Raw genomic sequence first — 22,643 nt, 5'->3', positions numbered from 1 at the left:
TGATATAATACATGCATAGAGTATGCATATGACATTACAACTACTGGATTTGTACATCCAGTATATCTTCATATCTTGTTCAAAAGTGGAGTGGGAGATTGGTAAAGCATCTGCGGTAATCATCGATCCTACCCTCAGCTGTGGCTATAATCTGTGGGTAGTAAGTGAAGCAATAAGAACACACAAACACTCTTCCTCTGAAGGGTTTCTGGGCCCACCCACAGTGAGAGGGTGAGGAGCTCTGTCATTAAGGAGGGGTCAAACCAGACCTGCTGCTCCTCTTTGTCAACAGGAAATAACTGAGGTGGTTTGGCCATCGGATTAGGATGCCTCCTCTTGCCTTATGGTTGAGGTCTTTTGGGCATGTTAAAACAGATGTATATTTAATTAAAAGTGTTTGTCTTGCGGGCATAAAATATGGAGCGTATGAGCATTATAAAAGCATTTAGTTATGATATCTGATTGGTAGAGAATAAATCTTAGCAAGGTTTCTCCAGCCACAATGATAAATAGTGTCTGGTCAGTACTATTATTGTTTTGTGAGCTGTTTTAATTTATTGTATTTTTTTAAATAAGTATTCAGAATACACCAAAACAGTAACTGTGTTTTCTTTTTTTTAACCACTGAGTAAAATAAAGTATAAAAACTCCAACAGGGCAACATTTTGCATGTGATTGCTGCAATCAAGCTAACAAAATGAACCTGGAACACCTACTCAGTTTGATGCGAGTAGGTGTTTGCTGTGTTTTCTCCTAATTTACTCAATTTAGTGCTCAAAGCTACTGCTAAAAAAGGTCACTAAAAAATGTTTTTTAGAGCGTCCTCCATCAGCGTTGATGGAGGACGCTCTGAAGCCAGCCGCATTCTAGATGAGGACAGTCTGAGTGAGGAAGAGCAGGGGCCGTTGGTATTGGACCAGACGTGGAGAGGAGATCCGGACAGCGAGGCTGACAGCATCGATAGTGATCACGAGGATCCTCTGAAACACGCAGGAGTGTACACTGCAGAAGAAGTGGCGCTAATCACTCGAGAAAAACTTATCAGACTCCAGTCCCTCTATATTGATCAGTTCAATGCACATTTGTTCAAATGCACATTTGTTTTCATCTAATATGATATTAAATCAAATCAAAATGGCATTTAATTGTCAATAGTCTCATTTAACAGGAGTTATTTGAATGGAGTAGCAACCGTCACGCCGGTTTTCTGTTGGAACGTTGTGTTACTTATGAAAGTTTATCATTTGATATCCTTTGGAATGCTAATTGATCATTAGGGAAAAAAACAAAATTATGAAAAACTTTGTGGTAATTAAAGCACTGAATTTGGTGAGTTGATGAAGCATCAGCCTCTGTAGGTTCAACTATAGTATTAAAATGGCCAAAAACACTTTATTTTCAAATTCTTGTTCTGGATATTTATTCATTTAGGAAATAAAATTGAAAACATATTATGGTGTGCTACTTCCTACTAAGAGAACGACACAAACTGCCTGTGGCCAGGATAGTCAGAAAGGTTGATTAAAAGGTGTGCAACAAGACAACTACATCAAAATGTTCTGTTAAGGAAACAGACCACCTAACAGGTCCTCAACATGAAGTGACACAAAACCTAAACTTAGATACATAGAAAGTGTTATGGACAGAAGAAAGTCTGTGTTTGCTCTATGTCTGTTGTTTAACACACGAGGGATGTGGAACACATGAAAAGATGCTGGCGCTCCACAAACCTGCCAAGGAGGAAATGCAAGGACTTGGGTGTTTTTGGGTAAAGTAGGAGATATAATCATGTGAAAACAATTTTCATGTGACTCTGTGAAGTCTTATATCTTACTGACTGTTTGTGTAGCCACTCATTAGAAAAATAAATCCATTACAGTGTCTCCTGGTTTCCAAAGCCCAGTGAGCAGTTTTGTACATACAATATATTTCAACTGTGTTTGATATCAATAATAGAATTTTCCTTTCAATGCAACAATTTTCACAAAGTCGTTTGAGGTATTGGGTCACTGTGTGTAGCATATTTACACCAGTATATTTTAGGTATGCCAAAGTCGGGCAAGGATAGCAGCCAATTTCTATTGGTCATGCTGTAGAGCAAACCCACAAAATAGACAAGGGGTAAAAAATCAAGGTTAGAGATTGACTCATGTTTTTCTACAAGCAGTGCAACTTTCTTCAATTCTCTCATTACAAAGTTTACCTCAGCACTAGTGCTCTGTGAGTAATATAAAATCTAATCCAGAACACATTGTTATCACAAAAAAACATTGATTTTTTTTTTTAATCATTATTCTTTTTTGGAAATTTGTTTGTTTCAGATTTAGAAGGAGATCCTTGGAGTGAAGGAGTTTTGATAGCTGGAATGAAAGTTTTGATTCAGCATGCAGAACAAAAGGATGTTAGAAACAAAGGAAAGTGGTGGGCAGATAGAAATGGGCACAAATACACAACCATGTATTTGTAATCGTAACTTCTGTGATGGGAAGTAATATGTATGTGTGTGTGTGTGCACATATTAGTTAATGTGAGGTCATTCCTGCTAAAAAGCAGTTTGATCGTGAGAAAAGTGCACAGATCTGTGCACCTGCAGAAATTATGGCTATACACACGCACACCAGAGTGACTATCACAACACTGATGACTTAACGTTCCTCTTTAGTTCAGTAATTATCATTCACTCAATAGTTTCCCCTCTCGTACTTCCTCTGTGTTTCTTTTCCGCCCTGTTCTTAATACCTCTGTCTCACTTTTCTTTCTACGTTCCTGTTTTTCTCCCTGTGTGTTCTCTTCCGGCTGCTCTACACAGAATGAGTGAGTGTGTGTCAGCAAGGAAATTGGGAATGAGTGACGTGGTAAAGTGTGATTTTTGCCAGCAGGGAGAGGAACAAATGGGAGGAAAGCACTTTATAAAAACATATCCCAAATCCAGGCCAGACAGGCACACACACACACACATGCACACACTCACACACATATACACTGGGCGGCAGTCCCATCACAATGTGAGCTTCATCGGTGCTGACACACTCCAATGTAGCAGTGAATGGGACTTGATGTCTGAGGCCACAGCCTATGATTCGCCCACAGGGCAGCCACTCATTAAAGTACAAAAAGGAGCAAAGGGAGGGAAAGGGACAGAGGAAATGGGAGGTGAAGATGAGGATGCAGATTTGATTCACTCTGTTTTACTGTGCAGTGGATAAGCCGCTAGATTGGTAAGTTTGCCCTTAGGCATAGACACTCGGAAGATCACTACTCTGGCATTGCTTCACCAATTTCTCTTCCCTTAAGCAACATCTAGGCTCCACCGGTAGCTACACTTCTTCACTGCTGGGGCCTTCTTTCTACAACACCTATTTAATCAATTTCCTTGATTCACTTGCTTTAAAGATTTTTATTTTTATTTTTGTAGTCAGTGAACAGAGACCGGTAGCTTCAAAATATTTGATTTGTCTCTTTAGTTACTTTAGCCTTTTAGCCTTTAGCCTACCTACATCAACATTAAATGAGAGGGCATAATGTTTTACTTGACCCAGGTTTCTGGGTCATTTTGGGATCATTTCTGGCTCATTTTGACATTCTTTGGTCCTAATTTGTATTTACTCAGGTGTTTAAAAAGTATTGATGTTAAAATGGTGCAAAAGTCCTGATGACTGAGAAAGTTTCACAAACATTAGATCCTTCCCCTTGGGTGAGAGAATCCAATGTGCTGTTAAGGTGCTCTTAAATTGTAAAAGCCCAATACTCTTATATAAATTCAATTCAGTTCAATTAAATTTTATTTATACAGAACCAAATCACAACAGCAGTGGCCTCAAGGCACTTTATATTGTAAGGCAGACCGTACAATAATACATACAGAGAAACCCAACAATCATATGACCCCCTATGAGCAAGCACTTTGGCGACAGTGGGAATGAAAAACTCCCTTTTAACAGGAAGGAACCTCCGGCAGAACCAGGCTCAGGGAGGGGCGGGGCCATCTGCTGCGACTGGTTGGGGAGAGAGAAGGAAGACAGGATAAAAGACATGCTGTGGAAGAGAGCCAGAGATTAATTACGAGTATGATTTTATGCAGAGGTGTATTAACACATGGTGACTGAAGAAGAAATACTCAATGCATCATGGGAATCCCCTGGCCATCTACACCTATTGCAGCATAACTAAGGGAGGATTCAGGGTCACCTGATCCAGTCCTAACTATATGCTTTATTAAAAAGGAAAGTTTTAAGCCTAATCTTAAAAGTAGAGATAGTGTCTGTCTCCCGAATCCAAACTGGAAGCTGGTTCCACAGAAGAGGGGCCTGAAAACTGAAGGCTCTCCCTCCCATTCTACTTTTAAATACTCTAGGAACAACAAGTAAGCCTGCAGTGTGAGAGCAAAGTGCTCTAATAGGGTGATATGGTACTACAAGGTCATTAAGATAAGATTGGGCCTGATTATTTAAGATCTTGTGTGTGTGGAGCAGGATTTGTTTTCTATAAGATGCTTGTAGATGATCTCAATTAAGAGTATCAGTCTGCCAATATTACTCAATGCTATTGAGCTATCAGGGATACGACAGTGTCTGTAATGTCCAGGTCCTCTGACTTGTTCTCAGTCGTCCAGGTTGTGGTAATCTAAGGAGCTTGTAAAAAAAAAAAAAAGTGACTGCACTTCTTTACAGAGGGTAGGATATCATATAGAATAACAAATAGAACAACATTTTCATCATTGGTCCTTCCTTGTAGCAGGTTTATAAGAGAAAGCATGAAATCCCAGTGCACTTCAGACCCACACCCTCAAACAAAAACTGGTTCATCCCGAAGACAAAACTCCCAAACACATTTTAAACAACGTAGTGTATGTTGTACAGTGCAGCGAGGAATGCTCAGACCTCTACATTGGAGAAACCAAACAGCCACTCCATAAACGCATGACACAACATCTGCATCTAAAAGATAAAGGCCAATCTTTCGAGGATGCCAGTGTTCACATTTTGGACAGATGGTTTGAAAGAGGAGTGAAAGAGGCCACCTATTCCCTCTGTGAATGACCATCTTTGAACAGGGGGGTGGCTTACAACACCAACTGTCTTCCACCTACAATGCAGTTTTGAGATCCTCGGGATTCCCATATGCTTGTTTGCCATTCACCTAGGGACCATTTTTGATCCGAGGACACCACAAGGGTTACTGCCCACTCACAACTTGCGTCAGGTGATCTCAGTAGGTCACATGGTAGGGCGAGTCAAGGTCTCACAATGTGTTTTCACACCTTGGCTCTTTTGATGAGGCACATGATCAATAGTGGGTCAATGGCCCTTTTAAAGGAACAACTCCCTCTAGGGTTTAAATACCTGATTTCGTTTTAGTACTGATGAAGCTTTTCAGATGAGAGGTGAAACGCTTTCAAGAAACCTAAAGAAGTCCAGTCGCTTTTCTTTCCAGGCTCCTTAAAATCTCCCATATGTATTCATATCTGATGACTGCAAAAATCATAGCATACAATTCATATTCTTTTTCTTCAAACTCATCAATCGTTTGGTGGCACAAGCACTTTATTTGTGCCTTTATACATGTGTATAGGCATATATGCCAGTCTGTATTTGTGAAAATTGGTCTATTAATGCCATGAAAAGGGGTGGCATAAGACAACATGAGCACAAACAAAAAAACACCAGCCAAACCCGCAAGCTAACACCTTGTCATGTGGATCTTTTGTTCAGATAGCTTTCATTGATGGGATGCTGCCAGAGCTGTCCTCTTCCCTTAAAAGGATGAAGTCATTAAGCAGAATGGGAGGGAGAGAGAAATGAGTACATGAAAACAGATTTTTATTTGTATCCTTAGAAAGCCTCCCTCTAGTTAACATTGATTTTCTCTTGCTGCCAGTTCATTTTCAGAGTGTTCTACTTCTACTTGGCATCCATCTGTGAATTTCTTCTCGTTTCTTCTCCCCCTATACTTTCTTCCCGTTTTGTTTTCCCTTTGCGCTTCCTCATTTCTGTCTTGTTCGGCTCATTTGTAAAAGAGCCAACTGTCTACATTCATCAAACGGGAGGAAACTTTATTGCGAGTAGCGTGCAACAGTCGACCATCAAATATGTATATCCTTGTACTTCTTTGATCATAATCATCGTTTAATGTTTCAGTCAAGCTGTTTTGTCTGCTTCCTCGTGAAGGCACAGGGGATGTCTTTATTTTATCCTCTTTTTCTTAACATAAAGGTCCCTCTGGCACTTCTGGTCTGTTTGCTGTGGATGGTTGATCTCCTTTCCTTTCATGCCAGTGTTATTCCATTTTATCCTCAACTCTCCCAGTCTATGTATGTCTTCCTCATTGCTTTTGCCCTATCTGGATCACATTGTGCAAGCTGCTTCTATTGCTCTTTCATCCACATCTCTGCCTTAGTTTCTCCCGCTCTAGCTGTCTCCTTTCTCCTTCCCTGTGTGTTCATCTCTCGAGATTAGTTTACACTGTAGCATAAATTAGAGCTGAGATTAGAAGGTCATGTTCCATGAGGCAAACTTGCACAGTTAAGCCCCCCAAAGAGAGCCTTACATAAGATGGGTTACCTATCTTACCAAGCACTGTGTTATCTTCTTCGGCTGGGAACTTTTGTGGAATCCTCTCTAAAATAATATTAATGTTTCAGTCGAGTTTTATAACCTAAAATGATCCTGGTTCTCATTGTAAGACAATGTAAGATAATAAATTGAACTGATGCAATTTACTAATGTGTATTTGCCTCACTTCAATGAAACAGAGGAGTGAAATCATAATTAGTTCTCTTGTAAGCTCTTATTATAACTGCTACAGAGCACATTCATGCTAAGTGTGTTTGGAAAGGTTTGTTAATACAGTGGATATGGTTTTCTCTGTAGTTTGTTAGATGTGCAGAGTATAATTTGTGACAATAAAAAATACATGCAATAATTGATCTTAATTAAGCTCTAGTTTTAAAATCCTTTTTTACAAAACTGACATGACATGCGGCGCTTAAAAAAAAAAGATAAAATGCATAAGCATAGCTAAGTAACCAATGTGAGAACTGGAGACGACTTTTTCTCTGAAACAACAGATAATAATGGCTCTGCTACTGGAAATAGTTACTAATAATTAACTGAAAGTGAACTGCTGTACGCCCACCTTTACTTGACATATTGTGCCTTATTAAATAAAAGTAAAATTTATATACAACAAATAAAAGTCACTTATGTAACTTTTCAGTATCACCAGATAACAGGACATTAACCCTTTTCTTTTTTTTCCCATTTGCCTACATAATCCGGTCGATAAGTGATGACGTGACGAATCCTACTTCCAGACCTAAAGTGGTCTGCATTTAATATGGCTTTTGTGTTGTTAACATGTTTAATGTTTTGTACTTTCTTCTACTTAATATCAAAAAGCTCCTAAAACAGTCAGTGATCACTGTTGACCTCCCTCGGCTTTTATTACCGCTAATCATTTATTTAAGCTCAGTTTTTAAAACCTTAGGATGTAACTACAGCCCAGCCCATGCAGCAGTATATGAATGACTAACCTCGTATTGTGGATGGATTATTTCAGCTGTTCTCCTGGCTGAGGTTTGGTCCTTTTACAGCATCCTGCCATGCGATTTAGTGATGGTAAATTTGATTCTTTTTACTGAATCGAGTTTTAATGAGTCACTCACCAAAGTGAATCGGGTTTTTTGAGTCATTTGATTCACTGAGTCAGTTGACCAGAGAGTGCAAAAAATTTACATTTTCACTCAAACTTAATTTGTTTCTCTTTTCATGTAAATCCCACTGCTAAGATGAATGATTCTAAAAAAAACAACTATTTTATAGAGCAAAAAAGAGCAAAAACATTTCTAAAATTAAGCAATTTCCTATCAAAATTGCTTAATAAACATTTATTTTGTTTATTTGTATTTTATTAGTATTTTCCTTAAATGTGTTAAATATATATTTTCTCATCTAAATGTCCACTGAGCTGTGAGCCAGGGGGCGGTAATGCACCTTAACATTGGTTGCCAACCAAGAAGAAGAAGAAGAAGCTGTGAGCCAGGAGGGAGGGGGTGAGTGAGTGATTCGTTCGCTCGCTCTATGATTCAGCACAGGAGGGAGGGGGTGAGCGAGTCCTGAGTGATTCGCTTACGCTTACGATTCAGCACAGGAGGGAGGGGGTTAGTGAGTCCTGAGTGATTCGTTCGCTCTATGATTCAGCACAGGAGGTAGGGGGTGAGCGAGTCCTGAGTGATTCGCTTATGCTTACGATTCAGCACAGGAGGGAGGGGGTGAGTGAGTGAGTGATTCGTTCGCTCGCTCTATGATTCAGCACAGGAGGGAGGGGGTGAGCGAGTCCTGAGTGATTCGCTTATGCTTACGATTCAGCACAGGAGGGAGGGGGTTAGTGAGTCCTGAGTGATTCGTTCGCTCTATGATTCAGCACAGGAGGTAGGGGGTTAGTGAGTCCTGAGTGATTCGTTCGCTCTATGATTCAGCACAGGAGGGAGGGGGTGAGCGAGTCCTGAGTGATTTGCTTACGCTTACGATTCAGCACAGGAAGGGAGGGGGTGAGTAGCTCAAATGTGCTGTTAGCATGTTAGCAGAGCGATGCTACTGTGAACCGAGGAACTATTTTCTTGATGTGAGCTTCTACTCAGGGTTTTTTCTTCCAGTTCAGAGCAGAAATGCTTTTGTTAAGAAACTGGCTGTTGTTTTTTTCCCCCACAATTTTAATTATAAGCTAGATATATTTCTACTAAGCGAATTAGTTTGCTAACAGAAACAGGGATGAGTCAGTGAGTCAGTTGGGCTTGTGAATCATGATTCACGAGTCAGTAAAGTGATTCTCCAGTATTGAACGATTCGTTCACGAATCGAACATCACTAATGCGATTACATTTGTTCCTGACCACCGAGAACACTCACGTTAACTTTTATCGAGTGGGAAAAAAGTTAGCTTGTTTATATTATGCTAACATAGCTGTGTCGCTAGCGGTCACGTAGCACATCATTATATACCAGCTAGCCAAACTTCAGTAACCCTACAAACGTCACTGCTGTTTAGTTTTCTGTCTTCATTTATGTTGGAAGTGATAACAGAGCTGTACGTTTTAATTTGTTTCCAAAACCTCGCAGTCAAGACATGCTATATTGTATTTAAATAGAAGCTAGCAAGCTAACTTCCTGCTAACTTCTAAGTCCGTTAAATATCATAAATTCCGTTTTCATGGATGCCTGGATGTTAAACTCAATTGTTACACCTGGTAGAGCAGAACGCTGATAATTTTATTAAAGATGAAAGACTTTAGACAGTTTTTCAACTCTCAGAAATGCCATAGTGATCGTTTGATATATGGACCTGCAGTAGTGATGGGTCGTTCGCGAACGAAATGGCTCTTAGAGCCGGGTCTTTGAAGTGAACGACGCGAGCCGGCTCCTTATTGGGAGCCGTGAGTTGTTGTTTTTTTTTTTTTTTCTTTCTCTCACCCTCTCTCTCGCCCTTTTTTCCGCTAAACTCCGCATGCGCGGCCTGTACTTTGCGCTGGGCAGAGGGGGGAGGGGCGTTAGTTACACTCACAGTAGCACAGGAACAGAGCCAGAGAGAAAGAGAGGCAGGGACAACAACGTCACATTAGAAAGGTATAGTAATCATCCACTATTTTCAGTTGCAGATGATAAAGGATTCAGAAATCATGCAGGCCCATATGACAGAGAATGTGCATCTTCTGTTTGTTTTAATATTTTAATTTATATTGTGTTGTGGTTTGCAGTGTTTTGTGTTGTTTCACTTTAAATTTGTAAAAGGAAAAAGCTGAAAATTTAAATAGTTAAAAGTTGAAATGTGAATAGTTGGTTTTTGTATTATATGATTTATTTATTACATTTTATGTGGAGTGAATAAATAAAGTATATTTATGGTGGCCCTTAGAGACAAAGCACGTACAAACTCCAAAACACGTACAAACTCCTAAGCACGTACAAACTCCAAAACACGTACAAAGTCCAAAACACGTACAAAAGACAACAGAAGTGCTCCAGGATGCTAGGGCGCAGTGTTGAGCTTTTGTTACCTCGTGGCTACACAAGCCAGGAAGTATCAACAACCGGATTTGGTGTGTGGTAGTAACAGGTAAATGAACTTTTTTTTTTTAATTACTTGAATAAATATGAGTGCTTGTCTATAAATACACAAACAATACACACATGCTTTCAATTATGTAATTTAAGTGATCTAGTAGCTCTGTTTTGGAAGTTCAGTAAATGCTAGAAATGTGTTTTGGAGTTTGTACGTGCTTTTTGGAGTTTGTATATGCTTTAGAGTTTGTACGTGCTTTGTCTCTAGGGGCCATATATAAACATATATAAATAAAACCACTTTTTTTTACATTAGTATTTCCTTTTCTGCATAATTTTATATTATTGTTAATGATTAAATAATTAAAGCAACAAAACAACCTGAAGAGCCAGTTCGGAGCCGAAAGAGCCGGCTCTTTTTAGTGAGCCGAGCCGAAAGAGCCGGATCTCTAAAAAGAGCCGGAAATCCCATCACTAACCTGCAGCGGATTTCAGGCTCAGACACGGCTAGTGACGTCAGACTTAACGACCGGATTATCCTAGCAACTGCTCATCCTCAAGATACTGACTTGTAGTTAAAATGTCCATGGGTGAAGGTCATTAGGTTTGTTGTTATTAACATTTTTGCAGTGGTTCCCCCATGTTTTATTTTGGCAAACTCTGTGTCATCACTTACACTAATGACATGATCCCTTATGGCTATGCAAGTATTCTCACACCGCTGTGTATGTTTTGCACATGCTTGAAATGAACCTCATTACCAAACCACTAATATGTAAAGCTGATCGACCGGTCACTGATCTGGGCAAAGAATGCTAAAAATAGGTCCTTGCCGGTTGATCGATAGATCTCCAGATACAGACGGATGAATCGATGGATGGAGTTGGGATGGTGGCTCATACTTAGCTCAGTACTGGAAGCAAAACTCACTTTTACTGTCTAATAATGGATGTTTCTTTAAAATCTTTTTAAAGAACAGAATTGTTTGACAAACAGAAATTATGTAAAATGAAAAATATTCCAAACATGTACATACTCTCCAAGAGCTTTATTGAAAAAGAAAAAAGTAATTCCATAGCTGCACTTAATGTGAATTATTCAGACAAACGTACAAGTTGGTGTGCTGTATGCCAAAATTTTACCTCACCTAACCAAACCACTACACATCACTTTACTTTACAACATTTCTAGTTCTAGTTTCTGGTGACAGCTGCTGTCCCTGAAATATACATGCCCCTAAAAATAATGGATTGTCTGTTGCAGTGAACAGAGGGTGAGGGGAGGGTGCAAACATATGCAGTGAAGCTTACAAGTGACACTTACAAAGATGTTAATGGAGCATGGAGACTGCCTTTGACTTTGATGGCTGTCCTGTTCTTTGTTTACACTTTGTAAAGCAACAAAAAATCTTCTTCACATATTCCCTCCGCCCCATCATTTATTATTTATTTAGTTGCTGTTGTTAGCATTAATTTAGTTCAGCAGACATGTGATGATGCTATATAGACACATATACACACATACATGATCAATAATTTGTATTATCTTCCCTGATGATGTGTTATTGTGCTTTATTCAAGCCTCTGGCTTTAATGAGGGTTAATACCATCTGCTGATTAGACAATACAGTCAGACAGGAAGGCACACGCATACACAGACACATGCTGCATGCTGCAAGTGAATCATTTAAATGGACATAATGGGCACAGCAGTGTGGGTGTGCAGGCTTGGCTTTGCACTGTATGACGTGCAACCATGCAGTCTAATGTTTTGGGAAGGAAAACTGAAACATATACACATAATACGCACAAATTTCCCACACATCTTCTTATGTGAATGGGAAGTGTCACACCCCAGAGAGGAAGTGGTATTAACAGTGAAGGTCTTTTCCTATTTCACGCTCCAACCATGTGTCTACCAATTTGCATCCCCTACTAACACTTCTACATCTATTGAGATGTAAAAAAAAAAAAAAAAGGAGAGTTGCAACGGAAAGTAAGAGAGAAAAGGGAGTTGGCGGCAAATCGGACGGAAAAAGGTTGAAACCACAAGTGGAGAAGTGGAATAACAAGAGAGGAGGGTCATTAGCCCATGAATGAATGAATGAATGAATGAATGGAGAAAGAGTATGTAGTAGGGAATGCACTAAATGTCAATGCACAAGATGGGGGTGAATGGCAATTGTTGCTTGAAGATTTTGCTGCCAGGTGTGTAAGTGACACGAGTGCTGTACTTTGCCATCTGTCCATCATGATCGCCTGTATTTCTTCACTCTAAGTCCAGGTGTTTTGTGTCTACAGGTTTCAACCAGCCAGCCTGGTGGAGAGGATCCAAGCTATCGCCCAGAATGTCTCTAACATGGCCATCAGGGTGGAGCAGATATTGCAAAATAGTATGGTGCAAGGCAGAGGTACAGTATCATTATCATCATGGTTTCACCTTCTTGTTTAAATACCTATGAGTAAAATCCAGCTTATCATTGGTTTCCTTGTTCTGTAGATCGGCTACAATTACAGACAACATCATAAATTAATATACAGCACAGGGATATTACAAGAACAATAAATAAGTATACAAGACACACCTCACTCTCATCCAGCCTGCTCCACTCTTATGATTTACAAGAAGAAATATATTGATTAACGTTGTTACCCCAAAGGGAAACGAGCTTGCATTATGCACAATAAACACACAATTGCGTACAATGTCATTATACACAATAAAAATGTACACATAAAAGAGGAGGGCGCTGGCAGACACTTGGTACCAGTGATGGTATACGTGGTCTCACACAATGTGAAGAGTGCATCGCAAACATTGCACCACTGCATAAGAACAGCCACTGAAATGTAATCAGTAATTTACAACTTGAAGTACAGCTGAACACATGAACAGCTGTCAGCTTGTGATGACAAATATGCAGACCCACACATGCAAAGGAACGAGGAGAAACAGAAACACACACACATCTGTTATTCGGGTGTTTTTTGGGTTTTTTTTTTATCACTGACACAAATCAGTTTTCATACCGTGTCAGTTAGCAGAGCTGACACCTTCTGACACAAAAATATTAAAACATAGTAGAAAGTATTTGGACAATGGGTCGTTATACTAGATTAAAATAGACAGTCAAAAACACCAACATGAAATAAATGAGATGTTTGATTTGAGTCAACATCCAGAATCTTCTATAGTCAGTGATATCAGATTTTTTGGTTTTGTTTTGTTTTTCCAGTAAATTAAAAATCGAGAGAAATAAACTCAGGCTATGGAATCATCATGGAAGCTCTGAAGTGGAGGCGAGGTCATCTCTGTAAATGTCAGCTCTTATCCAACTGTGTGGTTTTCTGTTGTCTTGTTCACAACAGACTTTTATTTTATCAAAACCGCAGTAATACCAAATATCCGCCCACTTTCCTCTGTTACTTTTTTCTTGAGGCTAATTGCTCAACTCTTTACATGAGAATAAATGAGCATTACTTCTCCTTTTGTTTTCGCCTCTGCATCTGCAGGGACAATGGCACACGGCAAAATGAAAACAGTGCTGCTTTTTCTAATCACAGATGAATTGAAACACTGCTGGCAGACTTTATTATCATACGGCTCAGTGGCGGTTTATTTATCTCGTGGTCAGGCATGTGCGAGAAGAAACAACGGGAGAAATAGAGTTAGAAGACGTGATTAGAATTTCCTTCCCTTCAAACACTGGCAAGGCTTTTATGTTCCATCTAGAAGGGACAGAAGTCAAGTTTTTATCTAGTTAGTTGACCACATTTTCAGTTGTTGCCTTAGTGGTTGCTATTGTAATCACATTTGCAGCCAATCCGTGTATGTTTTCATTTGATGGAGACAAGCCCCAGGGAAGACTTATGTAGAGAAATGTCTCTTTTTCATTAGGCAAATGGAAACAGACAGAATCTAAGAGAAGACAGATGTGATGGTCCGGAGAGAGAACTAGAGAGAGAAGGAGGGGATTTAAAAGAGAGGGGGAAAGAGCGAGAAAATCTAACTGCAATGGTTCTCTTCTCGGACACAGTCTTCCCTTCTTCTCACATCGGCAGCAGAGAGGCAGTTAACTAAGTCATTGGAGCAATTAATGCAGTGTGTGCAGCCTAAGTGAGCAGACGTAGTTGCTAGCGTAACTGAAGGATGGTTGGCGGCAGCGGGAGACAGACTGCTTTGTCAGGCCCAGTGAATATTGTGCACTGCAGTAGATATGTTGCAAGGCTGCAAAGGGAAAACCACAGAGATTTATGAGCACTTCACAGCATGTATGACATAAACAGTAAATGATTGTGTTATGGAAGGAAGTGAATATTGCTATGAAATTTCCATAGGCAAGTGGAGTGAAGCTGTTACTGTGAGTAATGCTGTAACCTCTTGGTTCTCAGAGGGCAGCCTTTGGGTCAGACGAGTTCACGTCTAGTCATTTTGAGTAAATAAATCGATTAGCAGAAACGAGACTGGAATTTTAAAGAGACTTTGACAAGCTCCATATGCTGATAAATGAGCTGATAGATAGTATTACATTGGCTGATTGCTGTTGGAAATGTTATATTCACTGGAGAATAAATATTCTCATTAGAGCCAACTGATTTAAGTGAACTAAGCCTGCAAGCCTGTAGACTAATGAAGCATCAGTGATTGTGGCTAATTTTACTCACAGCAAGCGTAAGTCAATTGATCATTTAACTGGATATTTACAAATGTAAATATCTTCTGTAAAATGTGAAGCTTATAAATCACAGATTGATGTTTTAATCTGGAAGCAAAAGTTCACTCACTGTGTCTTTTCAGTATTGAGAGATGGGTCGTCAAGTCAGTGTGAAGTGCCGAGAGACCCTCGCTTCCCAGAGTGTCCTGGAAAAGTAGATGTGAGTATTTAGCTGTTCTCTTCATTTCACTGTGTGAAACTGACTAGTTGATTTGGGCTTAATGAGGGTATAACTACCCAATTAAATAATAAACTTTAAGATACTATATCTAAAAGAAAAAATAACACGATTTCTATCAACACTAATTTGGTTTTGGCAGCATGGCTCTGTAATGTGACCTCTCCACCCTTCCTCACACATACATGAAGCACACTTCCCAGCTGTTAGATTTCCATTTCTTCTTCTGGCTTTATGAAAAGCCAGAAGAAGAAAGAAGCACAGAACATAACAGGCGTCAGTGTCAGTAAATATGACACTAAATAAAGAGTTATGATGGGTTTCAAAACAGCTTGCACCTGTGGACAGCCTGCTTAAAAGCAGCTTTACCAACACATCCTTTAGGAGTTTTACCATCAGCTGATCTTCCACACAGCAGACCAAGCTCCTCTGCCGGTCACACCTAAATCTGGAACTTCCTAATTTTATAAATGTGCAGTTATTAATAGAAAATGATTTAAAAACATTTTGTTACCATTATTTTGTCCTGTTGCAGAAAGAAAGTTAACGTAATATTGATATATATAGATATATAGATATAGATATATTGGAGTCAGATGATTAAATCTTTGGTAAGTAATTTTTTCTGTTTTTGCGTGTATACATATTTCTCCCTGTGTGTCCTCCAGTGGATGCGTGCACGGTGGACATCAGATCCTTGCTATGCCTTCTATGGTGTTGATGGTTCAGACTGCTCTTTCCTCATCTACCTGAGTGAGGTGGAGTGGTTCTGCCCCCCACTGGCCTGGAGGAACCACAGCAGCCCCCCTACCCAGCATACACAGCCAGCAAAGTCCCCCAAGAGACAAGTAAGGGAGCAGTAGTGCTATTAGAAACACAGGCTGCCAACAGACACCTGATGGATGTACAATAAACCCACAAGTGATGATGCTTGGCTCACCACCTCAGCAATGTGAAGATGATGTGTTAATAAAAATCACAAAGGGAATCTGTGCCACAGTTGCTTAAAAATTTGTAATTTTGTAAAATTCTGTGAAATAAGGGCCAAAAAAATCCAGAAGAAAGAAGTAATAATTAGAAATTGCCTGTACTGCCACTCTGTTCATATATATTGTATTGACTGTATTTTTTTCCAGTACTTCAGTGGTTGAGAATATTTATAGTGAAACATCAAAGAAACTGATTTTTTTTTTGTCTCATGATGTGAATAAAACATGTTACCAATATGTAGATACTTACTTCTTGTAAGGCTTTTATTGTAACACTTTCCCACGCTGTTGGCACCTAAACAAACATCTGGTCAGCAGATGGAATACTTAAATGTTAATTACTTGCCTCAGTATAAAATGTTCTTGGATGAAACTTTAATTTGTCCCTCAGTCAGTTAGACTTAATAACAAGCATCTCCTGCAGGACAGACAGAGCAGCACTGACTCAAAGATAGCAGCAGGCTCTGCTGATTACTTGTGTACTAGAAGCATGTAAAGTGCGAGGTGTTGTTGCTGGTAAGTTATTTATTAAGATTTGGAGTGTGTTTGGAGAAGTAGCTTTTGATTCAGTGCAAGCCTAAGATAGCAAATGACTTGTAATCCAGATTTCTGTTTGCTAAGGTTTTTACTTCAAAGGTTGGAAATATCTGCTTTCATTAACCTTTCTTGTGTCCTTGATTCAAGACTTTTTTTATTTTTAAACTTAAAAAAATCAAATTTTAAGTTTTGTAGAGGAAAGAAAGTTGAGTCAAGATGGTGGAAAACAGAGTGCCACAGAGGGAAAATGGCTTTAGACAAGCAATATTGTGTTAGTTAACTGCTGGAACTGACAAATTGGACATGTTTGTACTATAATTATAGTGTTTTCAAAAGATTGTTTTTCTCTCTCTGCCATTTCGTCTGAAAGTGCAGCCTTTGTATTATGATTTCAGGCTGCCGTTAATAACAACAGAAATGTAAAAAACTAGCCTGAGGTCGGTGAGCTGTTAATAAATGTCCAGAGTAGCAGTCAAAAGAATTTAACAGTCCTTTTCTTGAGAAGAAACCTTACAGTTGAGTAAGGTGTCTGACCCTGCTCACGCCCTATTTAAAGCAGACCTCATCCACGGCTGCTAATACTGATTGATTTTTAATGTTAAAAAATTAATACATTTTCTGACAGCAAACCTGACGGTGCCCTCAGGTGCAAATCTGCGCAGTGGTAATACAGGACTATGGATTTTGAAATTCAAAATAGGGAACAAGGACAGAACTGTGCACTGAATCTGAATATAGTGGCACCTTTCTCAGTCACATTCTTCCACTCAGACCGCATCACGAGTCTTTGAAATAGTTAAAAATGTGATGCCTGCACAATGTTTGCAGTTTCACTTTTCCTTTCTTTTAATAACTGTCTTAAGAGCGACATCTTTAGAAACTAACCGGAATGCTAATACGAGTGAAGACCAATCGACTCCCTGACAAAAATAACTGAACTATTTTTGTGTTTCATAAAAACATTGCTGAGCCAAAGCTTTTAGAGTAGAAAACTCAAAGCATTAGTTAGAAAGACTGCATTTGCTCATAGCTGCTCCTTGTATATTTCATTGACAGAAGTACTTTAATATTACGTGTGGTACTTAGTACTAGTAACAGTAGTACTGGTATGTAATAGTACATTATGAGTGTTAAAGTTGACTGAATTTTAGTCCCTCTGTGCTGCAGATGGGAGAAAAATATCGCAAAATTATTTATTGTTTGGCTACCAGCCTGCATTTGCAGGTATTGCCGAATTACCGTGACATACCTTCATAGCTATGGTGTTTACTGGCAGTATAACCAAAGCTTTTAACACCCATGCTGCTGCAGAATACAAAACAGGCACCACAGAGCTCAAAATGTGGGCCCTGTGCTGCCCAAATCTTACACTTTACCTGATTTTGTTACCAGCTTACCTTTTATATTCTCACATTCCCAGGCTGCCTTCCGTACAGACCTCTCTGTGTTGCTGGACCAGGTTGGGACAGGTAAGGAGTCCCTCAGCTTTATGAAGCGGCGAATCCGGCGACTTGCACAACAGTGGGCAACAGCTGCCAATCGTCTGGATGCCAAATTGGAGCAACAGTGGAGAGACCAGAAGAAGGTAAGTCTTTTTGCTTTGATTATAACAGCATTTTCTTCTAACCGCAGTATCATTTAGGTTGCATTTGAAGCTGTACAGTAACCATTCATGACAGAGGCTGTGTGTGAGTGAAAGGCAGCCATTTATCCTTGCATACGATAAATGAGGGCGAAGAAGCCAAAGCGAGTAAGGTGATAAAATGATGATGATGAATGATTGGGATTATAGTGATATGTATGCAGTAGTGCTAGAGGACAAAGAGTAAGATGAGAAAGAAAGGGAAGGAGAGGGAGAATGGATTAGCAAAGGACTGTTAAAGATAGGGAAGGTAGTGAGACACGCCTGAGATGAGCGAGACATTAGGCCTGGAAGACTATGCTGCTTGTGGATTAAGGGTACTTCATTAAACTGAAGGTGTAATCTAAAAGCTTACTTTTGCAGCTTAATTTTTTTTGTGCATGTTACCCTTAACACCACAATTTTTGGTTGTTTATACTCCCCTTGATTTTTCCCTTCTCTGAGCACACTCGCACTCTTTTACTTACGGTAGTAATGATGAATGAATGCATTAATGTGAGAAGGCAGACTGAGCAAGCATTCTGCGTCCTCTTTCCAAAATATTTCTCTCTGCCCACATCTCTCTCTAAAATAAGTTAACATGGGTGGAAATAGTCCTCTGTCACTGTGATTGATGCTCTTCCTTCTTGTTCTGCACTGAGGGGATTTGTTATCCTCTATCGTGCCTTCGTGGCTGCTTCAACTGTGTATGCCTTACAAAATGCTGCCGCTGCTATCTCGACAGCAGATGTCCTGGCGTTTGTAAGAGTTAGCCTTGGCTGTCTAAAGCTGTTTATCACAATAATTAGAAACGGAAGTTAAAAAAAATAAAACATGTGCATCTGTGTATTCCCTGTCAGTCTGTGTGGGTCTGTGTTTATGCTTGACTACTAATTGGATATCATGACAAAAAAACAAAATGCCAAATGCAGCATCTCTTACATTTTATTTAGCATTTAAAGCTCAGTCTTAACCAGAGATGTACACTTTTTTTTTCACGGTTAACGCTCAAGATTGGTTTCCATTGAAATTTCAAATTAAGGTCACTCAGTAGTCTGTTGAGAGAATCACTGCCTGATTTAAAATGACTCTGACCCTGAAAAAGAAGCACTAACATTTGTCTTTGACACAATCCCCGTTCCCATTAGCAGGACTGTGCCTGATTATACCATCTAGAGATGCACTGATTGCAATTTTCTTGTCCGATTCTGATTTTTCCTTAAGCGTGACCTGCAGATACAGATTTTTACAAATTCAGATTTTCTTTCTAAGCACATACAAACAAAAATCAAGTTTTATTCAGTGAAAATGTTTAATTTTATAATAAAATAAATGATTAATCTTTAAAAATTTCTCCAAACTCCTGTAAGTTGAAATAGTTTCCTTTACCAAACAAAATTAGGTGAAACTCATTCCCATTACCTTTATTTTTTATTCCAGTATGCTCCAATGCTCTGGCTCTTGCCAGGGCTGCCTGCTTGTGGATTGCTTTAGCTTTAGCCACAGCCACTTTTCCTTCGCTAGCTTTTGTGAAATGATTATGTTCAGCTGGGTGAAAGTGATTTATTGCTAGTTTTTGTGGTGCCCTGCCCCCCTCACAGTTTTCTTTGCTGAACTATGGATCTTCACTCATGATAAGTGTGTTTTAATTGCGCTCCTGTTTATGTGTTGAGCACCGTCTGGTCAGTTCATCTCTAGTCTTTGCTTTTCCAATGAGGCTTTGTTGATTCAGTTCTGTTTCTTTGTTTGGCTCGGGCTTTGATTGTAACCAGAGTAGATGTTTCCCTAGAAGAAGAATAAATTAGTAGAACACAGAAGCAGGTATGGTAGGCGACAAGATCAAGAAGAAGAGGAAATGAAAGACAAAGCAAGGCAAGCAGGAAGTGTGTGGGCATGTGTGCATTTGTGTGTGTACATATCCCAGCAGCTCTGGACATTTGAGTAATGTAATTATGAAGGGTTTACCTGAAAGTCACAGCAGAATAGATTTTCTACAGTCAAGTGTATTTGCAAGTGAGTGATATTTTGTATCAGAGTGAACAATGACGTAAAAGCCTGCCTTAAGTATTCTAGGAAATCTCTTTGTGAGTGCCAATTTCCTTAGTGAGTCTGAGGTTCAGAAAGAATACAGTCGACCTCTTGGTTCACTTCCCTTTCAAAGCAATGATACATTTAAAATAATTTTTTTCACCATCGTTATGAAACTGAATATAAAGTCAGGGCCGATTTTTTTTTTTTTTTTTGCCATTAGAATCAATCTGAACAAAAGCTGTTTTCACTTTGTTAGACATCAAAGGAAATATATTTAGCTAAGTTCAGGAATCATTGAAGGGTTTTTGAAAGATGAGGGTACAGATTCAAAGACGCTGACCTTATCCCGTTAACCTACAAAGCAACAGATTCGCTGGCTGTCTGCTAGTAGTTTTAGTATCTCCCCGTGTCACTTTATGTGCATCTGTGCTTCCTTGAGCATGCACATTTAGTGTGTTTGTCAGCAAATGTCAAGCTGCTAATTCCCCTTCTCTCTATCTCTGCCCTCTTGAGATTTAATAGATCTCTGACTGATGAAGTGCAGACAGTGTGGAAGGATAAGTGAGGAGTGAGGAACTGGGGTAGGGGTAAAAGAAAAAGCTGTTAGAGGAAAGAGGAAGAGGAGGAAGCAAGTTGAAAGAATATGAAAACAAGCAGGAAAGACATGAGTATAAGTAAAGAGGGGAAAGTTGTTTGTAGGGCCATGAAAGGAGGATGAGGAAGAAGGTGAAATTAAGGGTAGAGTAGTGATCTTTGTCGGTGCCAGCTTGCCTCCCATGGCTGGACAGCTGCAACCTTCTTCGGGGGCACGATGAATGAGAGAACCAGGTCACACACACACACACACACACACACACACACACACACACTCACTTGTCCATACAAAGTCCTGTTCTAACAGATGCTAAGCCAAGAATTTGCATACTTCTGTCGTTACCCTGTTAGTGATGTCTCGAGCAGAGGATACCACTGGAGTGGTAACACATACTTAACAGTCACTTCTGCGCTCCCGCTCTCAAGTGTATGCACCAAGGTCTTTCCAAGGATTTCACTTTGACTCAGGCTCATATTGCATAAACATTTCAAAGACTAGACTTTCTTTACTACAACTCATCTAACGGCATTTAGAACAGAAAGATACTGTGAAAATACTGTGATTCAAATTGGTGGTGCATGAACATACAAGCAAACAGATGGGACAGATGTAAAGGTGAGCAAAGTATTGTACCTCTGTTTGTGTCTCTGTAGGTTTCATGAGGCTTTACTCAGTCCCTATGGGATGTTAACAGGAAAAATTAGCTTCAGAGCTTTTTGAGAGTCCCCAAGCTCACTGCGAGTGAGCATTTATGCTGAACACACACAGGGGATTTTAACTGGAGTTCATTGATGTATGTCAGCGTGAAACAAATACACAAAAAAATCAGCTCTTTCAGACACGCGCACACACAACCACACACACACACCATCTGGGAGTACCATAAGTCCACTGTATAAAGTACTCAACTCTCTTGTGTGTTATCCAGATTCCTGAGGGAGGCAATTGGCTGTGACACACATAGTTTATGAGGCTTCACGGTTATTCCTTCTGTTGTTTACTTTCCATTGTGTAGCTTTCTACCTGTTCATATTCATTTTGAAGCGAGCAAGTATGTAAAATTGTTATGGTGGCAGGAGTGTGTGTTGGTTTGCCTCTTCTCTCTCAAGATTTTGATTCTCTTTTGGTAACACAAACTTTACCTCTCTACATTTTTATAAATTCTGCTGTCATAAGTTCCCATACAGAATGAATTTATAATTATAAATTAAAGTAAAATACTTTCTATTAGAAAGGAAGCCCCGTCAGCAGTTTAGATCTCAGCTGATATATCAGCTGATGTTAGCTATTTGCCAATATATTGGTTTCAGCATGTCTAATGAACATGAAAATGAACAAAGTAAAAAAGAGACGGATAATTTATGCTGCAAATTACGTTCCATTCTTTGAATGCTGCAGACACAACAACAAGTTGTTGTTGCTTTTTAACCCTTGTGTTGTCCTCAGGTCAAAAATGACCCCAGGTGTATGGGAATCCTGAGGACATTATAAGGATTAATTTTATGTATTGTATTTTTAAGCTGCATTGTCATATTATCTTACTCAGGACTCATAACTTACTAGGAAATCTGTTTTTGTTCCCTGTGTCTGAAAGCACATATCCAGTACTGGTTGGGCTCTAGTTTAGATCACGAGGGAGTTGCCAGCTTTTACAGTGAACTCTTCCTCTCCCGCTATTAACTTTGCATTTGTGTATGGATGCCAGTTTATAGAATCCACTCTACAGTTATTCAGCGCTGCTGCCACTGTGTGATTTTCCTCATATTTATTTATCAGTTTTATTGTTGTGCCAGTAGTTGAAATTCAGCTCCTTCTGTCTCCACTTCTGCATCGATGCCAGCGTTTCGCTGATACACCCTATAACCAACACCAACACCGAGCCAGGGAATAGTATTGGTGCCATGTATTCTCACTCTTGCCATC

General features: G+C 39.5%; 1 protein-coding gene and 1 long non-coding RNA gene across 4 annotated transcripts in view; one reads left to right on the top strand and one right to left on the bottom strand.

Annotated features, from left to right (window-relative positions):
* Positions 1–17,979, bottom strand: part of LOC146516679 (uncharacterized) — a 34,988-nt gene extending 17,009 nt beyond the window's left edge. Inside the window, exon 1 of the long non-coding RNA XR_014874501.1 lies at positions 17,871–17,979. This is a non-coding gene — a long non-coding RNA (uncharacterized LOC146516679). The remainder of the gene's footprint in view (positions 1–17,870) is intronic.
* Positions 1–22,643, top strand: part of LOC146516677 (alpha-1,6-mannosylglycoprotein 6-beta-N-acetylglucosaminyltransferase B-like) — a 134,025-nt gene that overhangs the window by 39,908 nt on the left and 71,474 nt on the right. For all 3 annotated transcript variants that reach the window (XM_085162295.1, XM_085162294.1, XM_085162293.1), the window contains exons 4-7: positions 12,356–12,465; positions 14,853–14,929; positions 15,616–15,795; positions 17,894–18,058. In XM_085162295.1, the coding sequence (XP_085018421.1) occupies positions 12,356–12,465; positions 14,853–14,929; positions 15,616–15,795; positions 17,894–18,058 (532 nt within the window). The remainder of the gene's footprint in view (positions 1–12,355; positions 12,466–14,852; positions 14,930–15,615; positions 15,796–17,893; positions 18,059–22,643) is intronic.

This window comes from Neolamprologus multifasciatus, chromosome 6 (assembly GCF_963576455.1).
Source record: "Neolamprologus multifasciatus chromosome 6, fNeoMul1.2, whole genome shotgun sequence".
NCBI classification, from domain to species: Eukaryota; Metazoa; Chordata; class Actinopteri; order Cichliformes; family Cichlidae; genus Neolamprologus; species Neolamprologus multifasciatus.
The sequence above is the reverse complement of the archived record's forward strand: the minus strand, read 5'-3'. Positions and strand labels throughout refer to the sequence as shown.